Raw genomic sequence first — 21,623 nt, forward strand, 5'->3', positions numbered from 1 at the left:
GCACTTAAAGTTCCTAGTAGTGGGACACGCGCGTGCCGCTTCTGCTGTGATTAGTTAACGCATAAGCTGAACAGTGGGTGCCGACCAATGAATGTTTGCCGGAACCCGCTGATCATCAAGCAGAGACACAGGACGGAGCTCAGCCTGACAGGGGGAGTAGTGATGGATTTTCTTTCCCTGCAAAGCAAGGAAAGAAAATCCATCACATCCCTCAGTGAGAGCACCTCACATAGTACACACAAACACTGGTTAGGTTTGATCTCCCGAGATGTGTAACCCCCTTCCGAGCCAGTGTCATTTGTACAGTGACGGTGCATATTTGTAACACAGAATCACTGTATTAGTGTCACTGGTTCCCACAAAGTGTTAGATTGACTGTCGCAATAACACAGTCCCGCTATCAGTCGCTGACCGCCACTATTGCTAGTATAAAAATGCTAATATATATATATATATATATATATATATATATATATATATATATATATATATATATATATATATATATATATATATATATATATATATATATATATATATATTTGTGGGGGGAGGACATTTCATTTGTGTACAACGTTGCATGACCACGCAATTGTCAGTTAAAATAATGCAGTACCGTATTGCAAAAAATGGCCTGGTCATGGACCTCCATCTTCCACCAAAACAAAGTACTGTGTAAATTTAAAAATCATAACTTTCAAACTTTTTCCCACTGGCAGGCCTTTCATTTTCTTTGCAACTCCCTTTAGGTATTATTGCTGCTAATGTATTGGTATTTTGCCTTTGGAGAGTTCCTTCCATGCAGCGAACAATGATCCGATACTTCACATCCAACCCTGCATCTAGTAAGTGTTTTTTTTCCTGTTTAGTAGAAAATGTATACAGTATGAGGATATACAGTCATTAACAAGTATGTTCACACATAGAAATTGGTGAAACACATTTGGACAGGCAAACAATAAAGATTAATTCAAACAGTGCCTACAAATAAAGGTATGTACTGATCAAATTTGTTGAAAAAGTCAGCAATTTCCAGGTCGATTTATCCAACTTGCCTCCCAAATTTGAAAACCATGCTCCTACAACTATATATATAACAGTATAGAATAACAGTCTGCTAAACCCAAATAAAAAAAAAAATATATATATATATATATATATATATATATATATTTTTGTTGCCAGCGGTTTAGACATTATTGGCTGTGTGTTGAGTTATTTTGAGGGGACAGCAAATTTACACTGTTATACAAGCTGTACACTCACTACTTTACATTGTAGCAAAGTGTCATCACATGAAAAGAAATAATAAAATATTTACAAAAATGTCAGGGGTGTACTCACTTGTGAGATGCTGTGTGTGTGTGTGTGTGTGTGTGTATATATATATATATATACACACACACACAGCATCTCACAAGTGAGTACACCCCGACATTATTTCTTTTCATGTGATGACACTTTGCTACAATGTAAAGTAGTGAGTGTACAGCTTGTATAAGAGTGTAAATTTGCTGTCCCCCTCAAAATAACTCAACACATAGCCATTAATGTCTAAACCGCTGGCAACAAAAGTGAGTACACCCCTAAGTGAAAATGCCCAAAGTGTCAATATTTTTTGTGGCCACCATTATTTTCCAGCACTGCCTTTAACCCTCTTGGGCATGGAGTTCACCAGAGCTTCACAGGTTGCCACTGGAGTCCCCTTCCACTCGTCCATGATGACTTCACAGAGCTGGTGGATGTTAGAGACCTTGTGATCCTCCACCTTTGGATGGTCCACAGATGCTCAATAGGGTTTAGGTCTGGAGACATGCTTGGCCAGTCCATCACCTTTACCCTCAGCTTCTTTAGCAAGGCAGTGGTCATCTTGGAGGTGTGCTTGGGGTCGTTATGTTGGAATACTGCCCTGCGGCCCAGTCTCCGAAGGGAGGGGGATCATGCTCTGTTTCAGTAAGTCACAGTACATGTTGGTATTCATGGTTCCCTCAATGAACTGTAGCTCCCCGGTGCCGGCAGCACTCATGCAGCCCCAGACCATGATACTCCCACCACCATGCTTGACTGTAGGCAAGACAGACTTGTCTTTGTACTCCTCACCTGGTTGCCGCCACTCACGCTTGCCACTATCTCAACCAAATAAGTTTATCTTGGTCTCATCAGACCACAGGACATGGTTCCAGTAATCCATGTCCTTAGTCTGTTTGTCTTCAGCAAACTGTTTGCGGGACAATTCTTTTTTTCAGATCCTCAGAATTATTTACCATGAGATGCCATGTTGAACTTCCAGTGACCATTATGAAAGAGAGTGAGAGCAATAACGCCAAATTTAACACACCTGCTTCCTACTCGCACCTGAGACCTTGTAACACTAACTAGTCACATGACACTGGGGAGGGAAAATTGCTAATTGGGCCCAATTTGGACATTTTCACTTAGGGGTGTACTCACTTTTGTTGCCAGCGGTTTAGACATTAATAGCTGTGTGTTGTTATTTTGAGGGGACAGCAAATTTACACTGTTATACAAGCTGTACACTCACTACTTTACATTGTAGCAAAGTGTAATTTCAGAACTTCTTCTCCCTTATTTAGTTTTTTTCACCCCTTCTTTTTTTTTTTTTTTTTTTTTTCTTATTTCTGAGTGGGTTTGAATATGGGGAAGGGATAAGGGGTGGGGAAATGGGAAGGGATAGAACTCTTAGGTAGGAAGGGGGGCACAGAAGAGAAGGGATAGTCTGAATAGATATAGTAAGGGAAAGATGGTTTATTTACTCACTGATTATGAAGGATGTATGGCTCATAGAAGCCTCATATAGTGTTTTATTTATTTTTTTGGATATTAAGGTTGATGAATTGGCTTAGTAGCCTCCTAAACAATTTTTTGTACAGGCTGAGGTTTTTTTTTTTCCTCTCACAAGGACGGAATGTCTTTTAAATTGTGTGGATTTGGAAAGGAAGTGTGGAGCACAATGGAAGCACTATATCTAGAGGAAGAGATGAGACGAGTGGGGGAGGGGGCACTACTGGGGTAGGGGTGGGAGAAATAAGGAAAGGGGAAGGAAATATTTAAATTTTTTATTTGGATTTTTTTTTAAATGTGACCTATAAACTGTACAACTCAGTTGAACAACAAACTGAAATCTTTTAGGTGGAGGGAAGTAAAAATAAACTATGATAAATAAATGTAGCGCTACTGGTGAACAACTGAAAAGTGATAGAATAATCAGTGGAGATGACCCACTGAAACAAAAGAAGTGTGGTGAAAAATCAATAAGTAAAGTCCAAAGATTGGGTGGGTGTCAATTAAACCACGGTGAAGTTAAAAATCCCATAATAAAATTAATAGTGAGTCCAACATGAATGGGGAATCTCCAGGTTTGTAATTCATCAGCAGAAAAAATCTTGAACAGGAAACAGATGCAATACGCTTACCGGAACAGGTGGATTCGGATGCCAGTGACACCGAATCAAACAGGCTTAGAGATCCCAGATGGAAACGATCGTCCCAAGAGATCCAGGGTTCCTGGGATGATCGCTTCCATCTGGGATCTCTAAGCCTGTTTGATTCGGTGTCACCGGCATCCGGCATTATTACAAAAAAAGAACAGGGGGGCCTACCTTTCTACTGATGCACATAATGAGAAACTTCAATTAAAGATGAGCAAAATTTTAAGGCTTATTCAAATAGCAGATTAGTGCCGTCCTCTGTGCAGAGCAGCTGGCAAATGATTGTGCATCCACCTCAGAGCTGAGGGAAAAAGCAGATGCGCCACTAATGCCCTGTACACACGGTCGGATTTTCCGACGGAAAATGTGTGATAGGACCTTGTTGTCGGAAATTCCGACCGTGTGTAGGCTCCATCACACATTTTCCATTGGATTTTCCGACGCACAAAGTTTGAGAGCAGGCTATAAAATTTTCCGACAACAAAATCCGTTGTCGGAAATTCCGATCGTGTGTACACAAATCCGACGCACAAAGTGCAACGCATGCTCAGAATAAATAAAGAGATGAAAGCTATTGGCTACTGCCCCGTTTTATAGTCCCGACGTACGTGTTTTACGTCACCGCGTTGGATGTGTCAATATCCGACCGTGTGTACGGGGGCATTAGTGCCGTATAGCAATGAGTTTTTAATGAACAAATTGTGCATATCTATAGAGATAGAGAGATAGATATTCTCTCTCTCTCTCTCTCTGAGATAGAGAGATATATCTATATCTTGCAAGAGTAGAATTAAAATAGGCATGTCAAGTGTGGGTGAGCAGAACGTCTGGGAGGGAGTCCATTCGTGGCTGTAAGCTGGTGGAGCGGCGTTTCCTGGATCTCAAGCACACAGGAAGCCAGAGAATGATGACCCTTCCGATTGGCCTATTGGTCTCCTGTCATACTGGAAGTGTCGTCCTCCCCCGGCCTCCTGCGTGCTCGAGGTCCAGGAAACGGTAACCACGTGTATATGTATGTATGTATGTATGTACGTGTGTATATGGAGAGGAAAAGAGAAAAAAAAAAGAGAGAGAGAGAGATCACTATCTTCACGGGGCTGCCTTCAAGGTGCTACATTATGGACTTAAATAAAAACACAAATCTGTTGCGCTAAATATATAAAATAATAATGGGGAAAGCTGCTAACACAAAATTGCTGGATACAGTTGGAGTATTATGAAAAAAAGGTGTAGCGCTTAAACTTATATGCAAAGTCCAAAATAGGAAAAAGTTCTAATAAGTAAAGTGGAGCCAATCAGAGCCATCACCTTCGAGGAGAAACAGAAGCTTCTATTGGATGGGATCCACCATGAAGGGAACTTCAGAGGGGAATAGAAATGCCATCACCCAAACTGACTGACCCTTACCATCAGTGTATGGGTTATACACGTAAACTGTAATCAAATGATGAAAAACGATCTTCCTAGAAACACGAGCGGTCCTCTGCTCCTACAATCCCAAAGGTTTCCTCTCCCTCCGGACTAGGTGAAAAATCCTAGGAGACCCTCCTCACAGCAGGATATAGTGCCAGGTGTATTCTGGTGGGCGTAATAAACATGTAGGGAGTACAGAAGGAACGCTCATTGTGTAAGATACATAACCAGGGGTATTTGTAAAAAATAAGGTAAACAAACTCACATTCGGTAAGAAATTCATCAGCAGTATGAAGCGACCAGCGCTTCTAACCATCAAGATGGGTGCCGTATCTCTGTCCAACCACGTCCAGTGTCACTTGTCTATGACGTTGCCCAACGTTTCGTCATCAACATGCAGTTATTTATTTTAAATTATTTTTTTTTTTAAGTTCCCCTTACTTTTAGGTATCTATCAGTTTGGATCTACACTGAGGCTGGTGCAAGCGCCAACTTTTTTCTGTTTGTATCCATCCTCAGAGCTGCGTGAAGGCATCCTATTGAAGTGGATGCACTGGCACAGTGACACAATTGCATGTCAAATACTGACGCGGGCAGGAGCGGGTGCATGGATCCATCCATCGAGAGGCTCTGCATTGGGATTCATGCACATGCTCCTGCCCGCGTGTCATTTTGACATGTGATTGCACGCAGCTCCCAGGTGGGTGCGCGCACACGCATGCCAGAGGCTCTGCATTAAGAGCATTAATCTGCTGTCTGAATGAGCCCTTAGGAGAACATCCGTATCCTGCAGTGTATCAACTTGGAATGCCACACTTTGGACATATCTCTTATCCCATAAGGTCCTTTCCCAACAGCAGGCCTCCTGCCCCTCCCATTGAGAACCCACCAATATACTACAGTGCCTTGAAAAAGTATTCACACCCCTTGAAATTTTCAACATTTTGTCATGTTGCAACCAAAAACGTAAATGTATTTTTGGGGGTCGACCAACACAAAGTGGCACATAATTATGAAGTGGAAGGAAAATAATAAACGGGTTTTCAATTTTTTTTACATATAAATATGTGAAAATTGTGGTGTACATTTCTATTCAGCCCCCTTTACCCTGATACCCATAACTAAAATCTAGTTGAACCAGTTGCCTTCAGAAGTCACCTAATTGGTAAATGGAGTCCACTTGTGTGTAATTTAATCTCAGTATAAATACAGCTGTTCAGTGAAGCCCTTAGAGGTTTGTTAGAGATCCTTCGTGAACAAACCGCATCATGAAGGCCAAGGAACACACCAGACAGGTCAGGGATAAAGTTGTGGCAAATTTTAAAGCAGTGTTAGGTATAAAAAAAATATCCCAAGCTTTGAACATCTCACTGAGCACTGTTAAATCCATCATCTGAAAATGGTAGGTTAGCAGTTGTGCCATACTCTTTCCAAGACTTGGCTGTCCACCTAAACTGACAGGCAGAGCAAGAAGAGCATTAATCAGAGAAGCAGCCAAGAGGCCAAGGTAACTCTGGAGGAGCTGCACAGCTCAGGTGGGAAAATCTGTCCAAAGGACAACTATTAGTCATGTACTCCACAAATCTGGCCTTTATGGAAGAGTGGCAAGAAGAAATCCATTGTTGAAAGAAAGCCATAAGAGGTCCCATTTGCAGTTTGTGAGAAGCCATGTGGGGGGACACAGCAAACATGTGGAAGAAGGGACTTTGGTCATATGAGTCCAAAATTGAACTTTTTGGCACAAAAGCAAAACGCTGTGTGTGTGGCAAAAAACTAACACTGCACATCTCCCTGAACACACCATGCCCTCCGTGAAACATGGTGATGGCAGCATCATGTTGTGGGGATGCTTTTTTTTCAGCAGGGACAGGGAAACTGGTTAGAGTTGATAGGAAGATAGCTGGAGCCAAGTACAGGGCAATCTTAGAAAAAAACCTGTTAAGAGTCTGCAAAAGACCTGAGACTGGGACCGAGGTTCACCTTCCAGCAGGACAACAACCCTAAACATACAGCCAGAGCTACAATGGAATGGTTTAGATCAAAGCATATTCATGTGTTAGAAAGGCCCAGTCAAAGTCCAGACCTAAATCCAATTGAGAATCTGTGGCAAGAAAAATTGCTGTTCAGATGCTCTCCATCCAATCTGACAGCGCTTAAGCTATTAGAAAGGGCACAATTTTCACTCTCCTAGATGTGCAAAGTTGGTAGAGACATTCCCAAAAAGACTTGCAGCTGTAATTGCAGCGAAAGGTGGTTTTACAAAGTTTTGATTCGGTGGCTGAATACAAGCCACACTTTTCAGATTATATATATATATATAAATTTTTTTTTTTTTTTTTTTTTTAATTTTGAAAACCATTTATCGATTTTCTTCTGCTGCACAATTATGTGCCACTTTGTGTTTGGTCTATCACATAAAATCCCAATAAAATAAATTTACGTTTTTGGTTGTAACATGACAAAATGTGGAAAAGTTCAAGGAGTATATATACTTTTTCAAGGCACTGTATATCTGGGGTTTTACATCACCTGTTCGTAAATCATACCTCAGTCAACTACCCTGCTCTCCTACAACAACTCTACCTACTTACCGAATTGTGGAAAACTATGAAATCTCCTAACACCAAAACACATATAACCCAGTTTCAGGCTAGATACTGTGGTAGCCTCTTGACTACACTTGAACTATTACACTGCTGCACAGATTGCTCCACTTTCAGCTTACCATACTGTCACCAGCTTTCCCCTCTGGTCTCTTTAGAAGACTTTGGGACTGATAACTTTGCCAATCCTGTAATATGCCATTCTTTATAAGTGTGGGATAGCATGAAATATTTGGGTAAACGGATGTCCTCCACACCTTATTGCCACCCTGATTTTGCAGTCCCATGTTTCCCCTGGGCTTTACAGAAGTGTCTTGTTTCTGCTGCTGAGTGTCGAGGGGTCTTTTAAAAATATCTACAACCTAGTGACACTTGAAGGAGTCCTTAGCTTCTCTTCCCTGTAAGGCTGTAATGATGCCCCAGTGTTGGGAGATACCTACAATTCAAAAATGTGTTGTTGCTATTTAATATCTCCTTTTCTGCAAACCCTGCCCACATTGAAGACTCCTTTTCCAGAAGCATCATCCCCACCATCTATTATTTGCTACTAGATGAAAAGGCCAATTATCCCCTCCCATATGTTGGGTGTTAATAGTAAAACTGACCTTGGAAACTGTTGGAGCAGAAAGACTGGAGATAGTCTAGCAGACTACAGCCCATTTTTCTATCAACGCTTTGCCAGTGGAATCCATATTTATATTACTTATGCGCTGGTATATGGTCCCAGTTTGGTTGACAAAGTTTGATCCTACTGCTTTCAGTCCATGTTTCAGAGGATGTCAAACCCCAGACAATCTTTCATATATATAGTGGGAATACCCCAAAATCAGGAGATATTGGACCAACGTGTACCACCCATCTTCAAAAAAAAAAAACAGGAGGTCTTATCCTGAAACCCACACAATGTATAAACTCACAGTTTCACCTTGTAACCTTTTCTTTCATGAGAGACAAACAGGTCCTCCACCACCAGGATCGTGCAGGCGAAACAAAAGATGACTGATTTTCCCACTGAATTAAAAAAAATGGCTATTCTCCTTAATGATTCAGTGCATAAATTTGAATGCATTTGAACTCCCTGGGATGAAACACTAACTTTCTGAGTTTGACCACTCATTGCTGAACCTATGATAAATTTGTTCTCTTCTGGAACTTTCTGGAAGTGTTCAATCCTTTTTGTGGGTGTGGGAAGGGGAAAATATAGGGGTAATGAGTAATTTGGTGTATTAAATACCTAATGAAGGGCTGTTTTTGCCTGCAAGATTGTGCAGTTTTGTATTAATGGCAGAATAAAAAAAAATTTGGAATGGCTGTTATGTATTCCCAGAAGTTTTAGGATTGAAATATACAGTTTTTATTTTTTTGAAAATTATTATTTTTTTATTTCGTTTCATACAATACATGTTATAACAAGCCACACATTGTGGGCAACAACCGGCCACAAACTTACCGGTACAGAAAACAGTACAACATAAAAGGGATCACATAAACTTGTAATGTATCCCCCCCCCCCTAACTTTGCCCAGATAGGTACACGAACATTCTTACCTCCAGCCGGAAGCAGTCTACCATAACGCAAGGATACAGTTCCGTGACTTCCCATATGATCTAGCAGATCTCCTTCATGGAGTGGTGACATAACGCTCCCCTCCCCCCCGCACTCCCCAGTGACATGGTTCAATTAAGGAGAGTTGCCCATTCCCACATATGCAGTGCGCTAGTTCTTCGACCACTCACTAATTTCTAGCCCTTCAAGACAATCTCCTCTCCGAGTTACTAGAGTTACTATGCCTACCAAGGATCCTGGGCTGTGTTCTAGCGTGACTAATCTGATGCTGTGTCCATGAAAGCCCCCCCCCCCCCCCCCCAAACCTTCTCAAATTTGTTCAAAGCCCCTCTGCTCAAGTATGTAGCCTTGTAGAAGGGTACTGCCTTGTTGACCAATAAATAAATATACAGTTGTTTAAAAGGAAGATCACCCCATAGAAACTGTTGACATTTTCACCATATTTATACAAGTAAACATTTGATTTTCATTCAAACCATTATTACAGATAACTGTGATACACTTAAACAAATGACACCTAAAATACTTATATATATTTACTATAAACATGCATACACTATATATTATAGTGTATGTTTTTAGTAACTTATAGTTTATAGTAACTTAGGACAAATTTAGGAACTTGGTGGTTATTTCTCCATTCTCCAAAGAAAACCTATTTTGCAATTGTTAGCAAATAATTGTAGAATAACCGGTTAAAAAAACATGCAGCAAAAGTTAGGATGTCTTGTCGGTCGTTACTTGGTAACACATTAGGAATAAATCATAGCCTGCAGATTTTTCTTCTAGCAAAAAAGTGGCTTTTCCATGCCCCATGACAGATAATATGCCGTTTTATTGCCCTGTACCTGCAGTTGAGCTCTTCTTCCCTTCTTTTTTTTTTTTTCCCTATTTAGAGATTTGTGATTTTATATTGAAATGTTTGTGCTGTCCATGTTGGTGATTGCACTCTATTTTCTACAGCGTCCATCTGCTTGCCAATGACTTTATCTACATTTAGCCACTTCTCATTATTCCATTTGGCTGCAAATATGTATGTCCTGTGGACATTTTCCTCCAGTATTGTCTCCATTCTGGGTCAAGAACAATTTTTGGCTGTCTATGTGTCAGCAGGTAAGAGTCCGTCCGTGTGTGTGTGTGTGGTTTGTTAATATGAACTGAAATGGGAGCTGCACGATTCTGGCCGAAATGAGAATCGCGATTTTTTTTTTTGCTTTGAATAAAAAGATCATGATTCTCGCGGCGTAAAATCTTTCACATTATAAAAAAATTATTTTAACTTGAAACCAACAAATGTCAGAAAAAGCTTTAGTGTTTAAGTGGTTCAACTTCCCTCATTTACACACCAAAGTGTATTCCTTTGATATAAAGGACAAATTGTTACAATGTTTATACTTAAGTTGCACTGCTAAAGAATGTTGTGATTCTTGGCAGACTGCCAGTTTTTTGTTTTCCCTTTCTTTTTGAGGGCTGTCGGCTTTAGCAGTGCAGAGAGAATTCTCTGCATAGAAAGAATTGGGAAATACTTTGTCAAGATTGCAACGGGGAAAAAAATTGCGATAACTATTGATCCTGCAGCTTTAACTGGAATGGTAAAAGTTTTTTGTGGTCCTCAAAATGCTAAATGACGTGGGGGTGGGGGGGCAAGCTGATGTATTTCTCATCTAGGCAAGAATTGCAAAAGTGAAGGGAGGTACCTATCGAAAAAAGGCAGGTACCTGCCCTCCGAAAAGGGGGAAAAAAAAACAACCAGATATGTTGGAAGGTCATCTTAAGTCTTGACGCTTAAGTTTTTGTTTGAAGAAGCTTGTTTAAGCTTGAATTTAAAAAGAGGACTAAGCTAATGCTTTTAATTCCTTCCTGCTAGAAAACTGGTTCTTAATGAAAACACATTCATGAATGCACCAATAATAGTTTAGAAAGAGCACATAAATACCACCAGGAACATCTTTATTCTTTTTATTTGTAGGCAGGCATCCTGTCAACTGGTAAATATTCATGTGCCTGGTTGTCTACTGATTAAAAATATGATGTATTTCTTATCTGTGTCATTTTGTTGTGACTGGAACTATGCGGGCCCATTTACCCTATGGCATTGCAGTAACGTGTACTTTACCACAGCACCTCTGAAATGCATTAGTATAATTTATTTATTTCAGGTATTTTGTATAGCGCTGTAAATATTTACGCTTTACATAATGCAGTGGCATTTCTTCGGAATGGTGCCTGAACACACATATCCGATAGACATGTTGCAGCACAACAAGCTGCAGTGCATGTCTTTGTATGGGTTGGGTTGTGTGTGTTGGTATGCCATTCTGAATTACTTGCACCACATTGCGCCAATGTATTTAAATTGGTTGTTAAGACACTGTGACCTCCTTTTTATATATCCCTCCTTGTTTCCTAATGCTATGTGCCCCAGTCTGTGTGTGTGTGCATAACTCTATCCGGCTATACCTGATTTCAGAGTGGTGCTCACGTGACCGGCCTCTCCCCTCTTGATCTGACAGATAGCAGGGGAGGGGCCGAGATTCCCCCGCTGACGTCAGTCGGCACAAGAGAAGAGGCGGCCGGTCACGTGAGCGACACTCTATCCGGTATAGCCGGCATTTTTTTTTTTTTTTTTTTTTATAAAACGCATAGACTGGGGCACATAGCATTAGCAAACAAACAGGATTATATGACACAGTAAATGTTATTTCAGTAGCAGGAGGGGAGGGGGTGGGCACTGTCTTGAGAAAACAGACAGGGAAGGGGGAGAGGGCACAAAGGAGGACAGAGCTGTGGATGACGGAGGCATGTAAACTGACCACGGTGTCAGGGCTCAGCAGCCATGATAAACCATGGTCAGGGAGAAGGGAAATACCAGGCAGGATCAGCCAGGTGTTACAGGGGGACAAATTACACAGCACAAGAACTGTGCTGTATAACATGCTTTAAAGCAGGGATCCTCAAACTACGGCCCTCCAGCCGTTGCAGAGCTACACGTCCCATATGAGGCATTGCAAAACTCTGACATTCACAGACCTGACTAGGCATGATGGGAATTGTAGTTCCTGAACAACAGGAGGGCCATAGTTTAATCACCCCTGCTTTAAAAGAACAGGATCAATTTATTTATTTATTTATTTTTTTGGGTAAGAAACACTTTAACCCCGGAAGAATTTACCCCCTTCCTGACCAGAGCACTTTTTGCGATTCAGCACTGCGTCGCTTTAACTGACAATTGTGTGGTCGTGCGACGTGGCTCCCAAACAAAATTGAAGTTTTTTTTCCCCACAAATAGAGCTTTCTTTTGGTTGTATTTGATCACCCCTGCGGTTTTTATTTTTTGCGCTAGAAACGAAAATAGAGCGACAATTTTGAAAAAAAAGCATTATTTTTTCTTTAATAAATATCCCCCAAAAATATATAAATAAAATTTTTTTTCCTCAGTTTAGGCCGTTACATAATTCTTATTTTTGGTAAAAAAAAATCGCAATAAGCGATTATTGATCGGTTTGCGCAAAAGTTATAGCGTTTCCAAAATAGGGGATAGTTTTATGGCATATTTATTAATATTTATTTATTTTTTTTTTTTTAATGGTGGCGATCATCGAGCGCCACCATTCACTGGCAGTAAAGGGGTTAACCACTAGGGGGCGGGGAGGGGTTAAGTGTGTCCTAAGAAATGTTTCTAACTGTCAGGGGGTTGGGCTGTGTGTGTGACGCCGCTATTCTCTGCTCCGATGACAGGGAGCAGAGAACGGTGACACTGTCACTAGGCAGAACGGGGAGATGCTTGTTTACGTTTGCATCTCCCCGTTCTTCCTCCCCATGAAGCGATCGTGGGTATCCCCACGGCGATCGAGTCCGCGGGACCCGCGACCCGACTCGCGGAGCTTGCTGCCGACCGGCTCTTAAAGGGGAACGTACAGGTACGTGGTTTTGCCTGTACGTGCCCTTCTGCCGCAGTATATCTGCGTGAGGCGGTCGGCAAGCGGTTAACTAGCAACGTGGCAGTGTCCTAGTCAAAGAGTCAAATCAGACAACTTTGTAGTAGCCATGAAGCACACTTCTTTTTACTGGAAATTTGTAGCTATTTAGAATTGTTGCTGTAAATTACTGCAGTGGTTTTAGAGGAAAGCACTAATACATCATGGTCATTAACAGCTGCATTAGATGGCATTATGAGCTACTAAAGCTGGTCATTTAGTTGCTATCTCCAAATGCTGCAAAAAAAGTCAATCGCTTGGTGACTAAGCTACAAATCACAGGGAATTTGTGACGCAGACCTTTTCATTGACAGCATGAACCTTTTTTCCTGCCAACAGAGATGTTAAGCAGTAGTCAGTAGCTGCAGTTTGTTTGTGTTAAGACTGAACATATAATAGTCTTCTAGAAATCCTTTTTGTATTCTTACTAGGTAAAATTAATAATTGGGTAAAGTAGAACTGCACTGAAATGCTTATTGTGTGCGAGTTACAGTGCCTTGAATAAGTATTCATACCCCTTTGGAATTTTGTCATGTTACAACCAAAAATGTAAATGTATTTTATTAGGCTTTTATGTGGTAGACCAACACAAAGTGGCACATAATTGTGAAGAAGAAAAATGATAAATGGTTTTCAATTTTTTATTTATTTATTTTTACAAATATGTGAAAAGTGTGGTGTGCATTTGTATTCAGCCCCCCTGAGTCAATACTTTTGTAGAACCACTTTTCACTGCAATTACAGCTGCAAGTCTTTTTGGGGATGTCTCTACCAGCTTTGCACATCTAAAGTGACATTTTTGCCAGTTCTTTGCAAAATAGCTCAAGCTCTGTCAGATTGGATGGAGAGTGTCTGTGAACAGCAATATTCAAGTTTTGCGATTGCGATTCACAATTGGATTTAGGTCTGGACTTTGACTGGGCCATTCTAACACATGAATATGCTTTGATATAAACCATTCCATTGTAGCTCTGGCTGTATGTTTCGGGTCATTGTCCTGCTGGAAGGTGAACTTCAGTCAAGTCTTTTGCAGACTTTTCTTCTAAGATTGCCCTTTATTTATTTGACTCCAACCATCTTCCCATCAACTCTGACCAGCTTCCTTGTCCCTGCTGAAGAAAAGCATACCCACAACATGATGCCACCACCATATTTCACGGTGGAATGGTGTGTTCAGGGTGATGTGCAGTGTTAGTTTTACGCCACAGAGTGTTTTGCTTTAGGTTCAATTTTGGGCCCATCTGGCCAGAGCACCTTCTTCCACATGTTTGCTGCGTCCCCCACATAGCTTCTTGCAAACTGCAAACAGGACTTGTGGCTTTCTTTCAACGATGGCCACTCTTCCGTAAAGGCCAGATTTGTGTAGTGCACGACTAATAGTTGTCCTGTGGACAGATTCTTCCACCTGAGCTGTGGATCTCTGCAGCTCCTCCAGATTTACCATGGGCCTCTTGGCTGCTTCTCTGATTAATGCTCTTCTTGCCCGGTCTGGCAGTTTAGGTGGACGACCATGTCTTGGTAGGTTTGCAGTTGTGCCATACTCTTTCCATTTTCAGATGATGGATTGAACAGTGCTATGTGAGATGTTCAAAGCTTGGGATATTTTTATAACCTAACCCTGCTTTAAACTTCTTCAACTGTATCCCTGACCTGTCTGGTGTGTTCCTTGGCATTCATGAGGCTGTTTGTTGACTAAGGTTATCTAACAAACCTCTGAGGGCTTCACAGGACAGCTGTATTTATTCTGGGATTAAATGTCACACAGGTGGACTCTATTTACTATTTATTTTCCTTCCACTTCACAATTATGTGCCACTGTGTGTTGGTCTATCACATAAAATCCCAATAAAATACATTTACGTTTCTTCATTACAAAATGTGGAATATTTCCAGGGGTATGAATACTTTTTTTTTTTTTTTAATTACAGCTATGCTGGCCATAAATGGATTGAAATTTGCTGCTGAACCGGGTGAATTTTGATCCATGTGTGACTGCTTTTGCTCAACAGAAGTCGATCTAACAATTGACTTCTGTCAAACGGGCTTTTTTGGAAAAAATGTTCTCAATCAGCAGCTGCATCCAGTGGGCTGCATATGTTCTGACAGAGGAGAATGCCTGCTGTCAGACTACAATGTCTCAGCAGGGAGAATTGTTTTATCCATCTATGGCCAGCCATATCATTTTGTTTTCTTGGTTGCTTGCTGCCAGAATAAAATTGTATTTTATAACGTGCCTTTAACCATCACCCACATGTCAACTACACTGAAATACAGCACCTTGTTTTATAGTATGTAGTTTAGTTTGTAACAATGCCCAGGGAACTTTGCAGCACAGTTTTTAAAAAAAGTAAGTTAAGACCAGGTGTTGGAAGACATTATAGTTTATTAGTATATTGTACCTATAAAAAGTGTCATGGAACATTACATTTACTGTACATTTTAAGGTTTTGTTTTTTTGCACTGATCAACAGGAACATACTCTTAAATGTCAGTTAAACCAGATCTCTGCATAATGATGTAAAGGTAAATTTTGGACAGATACATTCATTTATTGATGTATTCATTAATACATCAATACATGAGTTTAACTGTAACCAGTGTAAAGTACCTGAATTTGACTTGGCATCAGCTTCTCGCATTCCACTGTACAAGACTTGCAAAGGGAGAAGCCAATCATCTTTGCTGCGTTGTTCATGCTCTAACAAGGAGCATGCTGATGGCATACTGTAGGTGTTAAAGAGGAAGTAAACCCTGATGGGTTTTACGACGTCCTTTTTTTTTTTTTTCCCCTGCAAAGTAAAAGCATAATGGGCTAGTATGCATCGCATACTAGCCAATTATGTGGCACTTGCCTGCAAACGAAGCACGCGCCGTCCCCGCTGGTGGCCGCATCCATCTTCGCCCCTCTTCCTTCCGAGACTGTCCGGAGTTGCGTGGCGTCATTCTCGCAAGGGAGCCATCGGTCACGGCACCTGCTAGTGAAGAAACGTCACGGCATATTTACAGTACCTATAGGTAAGCCTTATAGGCTTACTTATAGGTACAAGTTGCACAGAGGGGTTTACAACCACTTTAACTGCAAGAAAAAAAAAAATAAAAAAAAGACCTAGAAGCCAGGTAGAGCTGTGCAGTGTGCAGAACCTATGTAAATTTTAGCACTAGATGGACAGAAAAGGAAACCTTTGGCATGTAAAGCAGCTTCCATTTATGTATTTCTTCTGTGTAGTTAGCAGTTTACCTGGAATTCAGCTTCATATTGGTTACAGTGAAAAGACACAAAGTAACTGCATAGATTTATATCCTCTTATGTTTAGTTATTTACATTTGGCAACAATTACAGCTTTGAGTCTAAGTGGGTGGGTATCAATTGGCTTTGCCCTTCCGGATGCCGCAATATTTCTGCATTCATTATTAAAAACTACTCCCAGCTGTGGAGTTTGCATGGCGATTGTGAGCGAACAACCTTTTTGTAAGTCCAGCCATAAATTCTCTATTGGATTGAGATCCAGATGATTATGACATGATCATTCCAGAACTTTTAACACTGATTTAAGCCCAACCCTGGGCAAAACAAAAAAAAAATATCCTTGCAGTGGAGCCTTCCTACATGGGTTAAAATTCTGACGGCAGGGAAGTCTACAAGCTGTCAGAATACAAAAGCTCAGTGGGGAGGATTCCCCCATCCACATCCAGCTGGCTAAACTAAAAAAAAAAAAAAGCTTGTCTTTGGCTTGCTTAAAGAGGAAGTAAACCCTGATGGGTTTTACTTCCTCTTTATTCCCCTGCAAAGTAAGAGCACAATGGGCTAGTAGTATGCATCACTTGCGGCACTTATGCACTTATGTCTGGCACTTGCCTGCAAACGAAGCCCGCAATGTCCCTGCTGGAGGCCACATCCATCTTTGCCCCTCTTCCTTCCAGGGCTGCAGACTCCGGCTCTGTGACTGGCTGGAGCCTGCATGCGTGAGGGAGCCTCCAGTCACGGCACACGCTGAGGAAGAAACGGCTCGGAGGGCCGTTTCTTCAGTGCGCATGCGCTGATGACGTCATCAGCACACTACAAGGAAAATATCTCCTAACGGCGCACGTTTAGAAGATATTTGCGGTACAAATTGGTAAGCCTTATTATATGCTTACCTATATGTAAAAATAGGTCTGGGGGGTTTACAACCACGTTAAGTCTACAAAAATGCTGTTTTGTCAGCTGATAACAGAAGTTAGAAGTGAAGTGGCTTTCTAGCAGATGAACTGGTATTTTTCTCTACTTGCAGGATTTTTAAAGGAATAAAACATGGGGAAATGTGTATGTATTGCATTGATGTACTGCCTTTTCTGTTTTCTGTTTTTTTTTTTTTTTTTTGTGTTTTTCTGCCCTTCTTTTTTTTTTTTTTTTTTTTTTTGTTTTTTTTCTGCCCGGACGTAAACTTTTTAATGTTCTTTAAAAAAAAAAAAAGACTTCTCCTGTTTACTTAACAAAATAAGGATTACAGATTGACATAGTAGCAGTACATATTTTTACATGGCTTCACTGATTTTCCTTTTGACCTTACAGGTGTTATAGCTTCATTTGCAAGCTATGTCTCCAAAGTAGCAACAGGACGCTTTGGCCCATCCCTCGGAGCTGTATGTATTTATTTTTTTTTAATTTTTTTTATTTTTTATTTTTTTTGTAATTTTATTATTCATTTTCCTTGCTTATCATGTTTTTAAAATTCTAAATAGGTTTATGTATTAAAAGCCCGCTTCCCTTTAATTTTTACCATTGGACTGCAGAAATTACAGTTGGAAGTTATTGTAGGCGATTAGAAACTGTCCTAATTTTGTTGGTACCATTTACATGTGAAAGGCTTTTTAGTAAAAAAAAAAAAAAATGCTGTCTTACTTCATCTAAACAAATCCCATATTGATGGTAAGATTCTTATGAATTCAAGTTAGACGTGTAAGTGCTCAGGCAAAATATAGTTTTCCTAATTGTACAGTACAAGACACAGCATAGTCTTAAACTGGGTTATATGCAGCTACCTCCAGGTGATTGGACATTGGCAAACATAATATTCTGTTCAGCCTTGAAGGAAGCAAGTCTAAATATCTCCTTGATGGAAAAAACATGGCCCAGCAATCTCTGCTGTTCACATTCCAGGAGAGGTCAATTGGAAGATGGATTTCTTCGGTTATCATCACCAGGACAAGGGCAATGGTCCATCCATCCCAACATAGTCCATCGCTTATATTAAAAATGAAACCCCAGATGCAGACATTCTGGCCTCCATGTTAAATAAGAGGTTACCCCTATTTGAGGCCAGGACTAAGGATCCTCTAGCACTAGCATTGGATGCCCTGCTAATCTCATAGTTCAGACTAATATATGCCTTTCTTCCAGTGTGGTTTAAGGATACAAACCCTGGCTTTTCCCAAACAAGTCAGACCTGCTGTCCCAAGGCCTCCTAAATCATCCTGCATCTAAGTCATTGACAAGGTTGTACTTGAAGGACAGGGGTATATCTGACTCTCATTCCCGCATTGCTCAAGGCCAGGAAAGCTACCTTGAGAAGGCTTTACTACCGTACTTGGTGTGAACGCAGGCATTTTAACCCCAGACACTATTGGATACCTTGCATTTTTGCTTTTCTGCAGTCAGAACTTGACAAAAACGTATCTCTCTATATATTAATTCAATCATATAAACATCAAAATTTAATTTGTGCAACCTAAAAATTATTCAACCAAACTAAGTCCACTCTTATGCCCTGTACACACGATCAGACATTGTTCGGACATTCCGACAACAAAATCCTAGGATTTTTTTCCCGACGGATGTTGGCTCAAACTTGTCTTGCATACACACGGTTGCACAAAGTTGTTGGAAAATCCGATCGGTCTGAACGCGGTGACGTAAAACACGTACGTCGGGACTATAAACGGGGCAGTAGCCAATGGCTTTCGTCTTTTAATTTATTCTGAGCATGCGTGGCACTTTGTGCGTCAGATTTGTGTACACACAATCGGCTTTTGTTATCGGAAAATTTTATAGCCTGCTCTCAAACTTTTTGTGTCGGAAATTCCGAGGGAAAAAGTCCGATGGAGCCCACACGCGATCGGAATTTCCGACAACACAATCCGATCGCAAATTTTCTGACGGAAAGTCCGACCGTGTGTACAGGGCATAAGTGTGTGCTCCAACACTTATTATATGTGGGGCCACTCACCAGATATCTTTGGGGCACCAGGACCCTCTCAGCTTACAAGGTAATGTCAAAATGTGCTATGTTAAACTTGCCTTTTAAAAAAAAAAAAAAAAAAAAAAAAAAAAGCTCTTCCAGTGCCGAGATGTCAGCTGCAGACGCTCCCATCTTCACCGTCTTGCTTCTGGGCTCGTGGACTCTGGCTCTGTGACTGGCTGGAGCCGCGATGATGTCACTGTTTATGGCACAGGGCTCTGAAGGAATAGTGGCTGTTCTTTCATAGTGCATGCGCCGGTGATGTCACTGGCTGCATATACAGTAAATATCTCCTAAACTGTGCCTGTTTAGGAGATGCTTACACTACCTATACGTAAGCCTTATTAAAGACTTGCCTTATATCTAAAAGTTAGTGATGGAAGTTTACTTCCACTTTTTAAGCTAGGGCCTTATCACAAGGCTTATTTACAATTTTGGGGGTTTGCACCAAAAAAGATGGAGGTAGCTTAATAGCACTATCAATAAATTTAAACTTGGGGGGGGGGCGTTGGGGGGCATTTTTCATATTAACTTCTAAAGGACAGGTTTCCGTTTTGTCCATCCTATTCCAAAATCCTTTGGCTTTACTCTCCCCTATAAAAACTTTTTTTTCAAGGTGTTTTGCATCACAGATCCCCATTACAGTACCCTGTGCTTCCTTAGGATCTCAGTCTGGTCCTGCAAATATCACCCCTTGAACCTCCTCTTGTAAGATGCCCTTCCTAATCCTGCACAAAGATCCTGTGGTCTTGCATCCGAAATATATCACCTTAGGGAAAAAAGGAATAAGCTTTCCACCTTAATAAAGACAGGGAGGTTGATTTACTAAAGGCAAATATACTGTGTATTTGCCCTAGATCTGAGCGGAGGCACTGTAATGAGGGAAAGCTCTGCTGATTTCTATCATCCAATCGTGTACAAGCAATGATGCTGTTTGTGTTTTTTTTTTTTTTTGTTTTTTGTTTTTTGTTTTTTCCTTGCATGTGATTTTAAGTCTTCTTTGCAAAGTGAAGCTTTACCTCATTTACTAAGCTCTGGAGCAAGTGTACTTGCAGTGCACACTATATTTTTGCCTTTAGTAAATCAAACACATTGCATTAACTTCCTTGTGCCCTGCTCCCAAGCATCCTAATGAGATTGTCTGACAATGTCCAAAGAAATGAGAACAATGAAAACCCTATCTGAAAGAAGCCACCTGTGGGTGCATTTTTGGACCTCAAGGTTTTTATAGTGGCACTCTGAGTTGGGACTTTGACCCCTTTCCTGTTTTTTGTGTTTTCTGTTCTGTTTGGCACAGTTCTGTTTGTCTTGTTGCCTGCATCCGTGGGGCAATGAATATCCAGCCTGTGTCCTGTACTGCACAATTATGATAAAAGGAAATTCTCTCTTGCAGTACAGGCCACAAGCCACCCTCCCCTCTGTTCCTGTATTACTCTGCATTGCTTGCTGAAAAACAGGTTATGGAGGGGTACTTCTGTGTCCATTCACCTGAATGTAAAAGTCTATAACCTGGGTTCTATAAATATTCAGCCTGTGTCCTGTAATGTACTCCAAGATACAGAATTTACAGGCAAAGCCAAAATTTCTTTAACAACTTTGCTATGCAGGATGTGACCTGTACGTCCTGGCTTTGAATTGTTAAAAAAAAAAAATTATATTATATAAGCATCTCACCTGCCAGCGCCAAGATCTCTGGTATAGGTTCACAGATTTCATTTCCTTTTATCTACATTGTTCTGTTATGGCATGATTATTGTGTTCTTTGACATGCTAAATGTTTTGTCATTCGCTTTAATTTCTCTACTTTGATGGACAACTGCTACTGACTTGTAAGTCAATAATTAAAAGCGGAAATAAACTAAAACAAAAAATTTGATGCAAATAAGGCTGGAGCATGCTACAGCTTATATAGTATATGAAAAGCGCTCAGACATTAGTGAAACATGCAGTCAAAAAAACAGCTCTACAGTTCTTTAGTTTAACCCTCTTTAAAAAAAAAAAAAAAAAAAAAAAAACATAGCAAAGATATGTTTGTTCTTCAAGAGTCTCATATGTATAAAATCAGTAGGCACTTCCTTTAATTATTAAGGTCATGCAGATTACACTTCATTGTAGATGTTAGGAAGTACACCTCTCTTGGTGCTCCTGTTGCATGTGTCCGTGAAGCTCCTTGCTGGATCAGTAGAAAATACACTGAAAGGTAAACTCCTCTCCACTGATTTGTTTGCTGGCACCTGTGTCTTTATCTAAATTTGCACAATAAAAAGAAAGGGGAGGAAAAATGAGAAACAGATGGCTGGGTTCAGCAGCTGTCCCTATACGGTCTGTGTTGGATATCTCCAGCTGCACATAGAGGGGTGTCAGAACCCCAGGGGATGTGGGGCTACAGATGCAGC

The 21,623-nt window shown here is 40.7% G+C and overlaps 1 protein-coding gene across 1 annotated transcript in view; it reads left to right on the plus strand.

Annotated features, from left to right (window-relative positions):
- PARL (presenilin associated rhomboid like) overlaps positions 1-21,623 on the plus strand; it is a 66,960-nt gene that overhangs the window by 36,841 nt on the left and 8,496 nt on the right. The window contains exons 6-8 of the mRNA XM_073615958.1: positions 750-845; positions 9,996-10,145; positions 17,562-17,632. Of these exons, the coding sequence (XP_073472059.1) occupies positions 750-845; positions 9,996-10,145; positions 17,562-17,632 (317 nt within the window). The remainder of the gene's footprint in view (positions 1-749; positions 846-9,995; positions 10,146-17,561; positions 17,633-21,623) is intronic.

This window comes from Aquarana catesbeiana, linkage group LG02 (assembly GCF_042186555.1).
Source record: "Aquarana catesbeiana isolate 2022-GZ linkage group LG02, ASM4218655v1, whole genome shotgun sequence".
Lineage (NCBI taxonomy): Eukaryota > Metazoa > Chordata > Amphibia > Anura > Ranidae > Aquarana > Aquarana catesbeiana.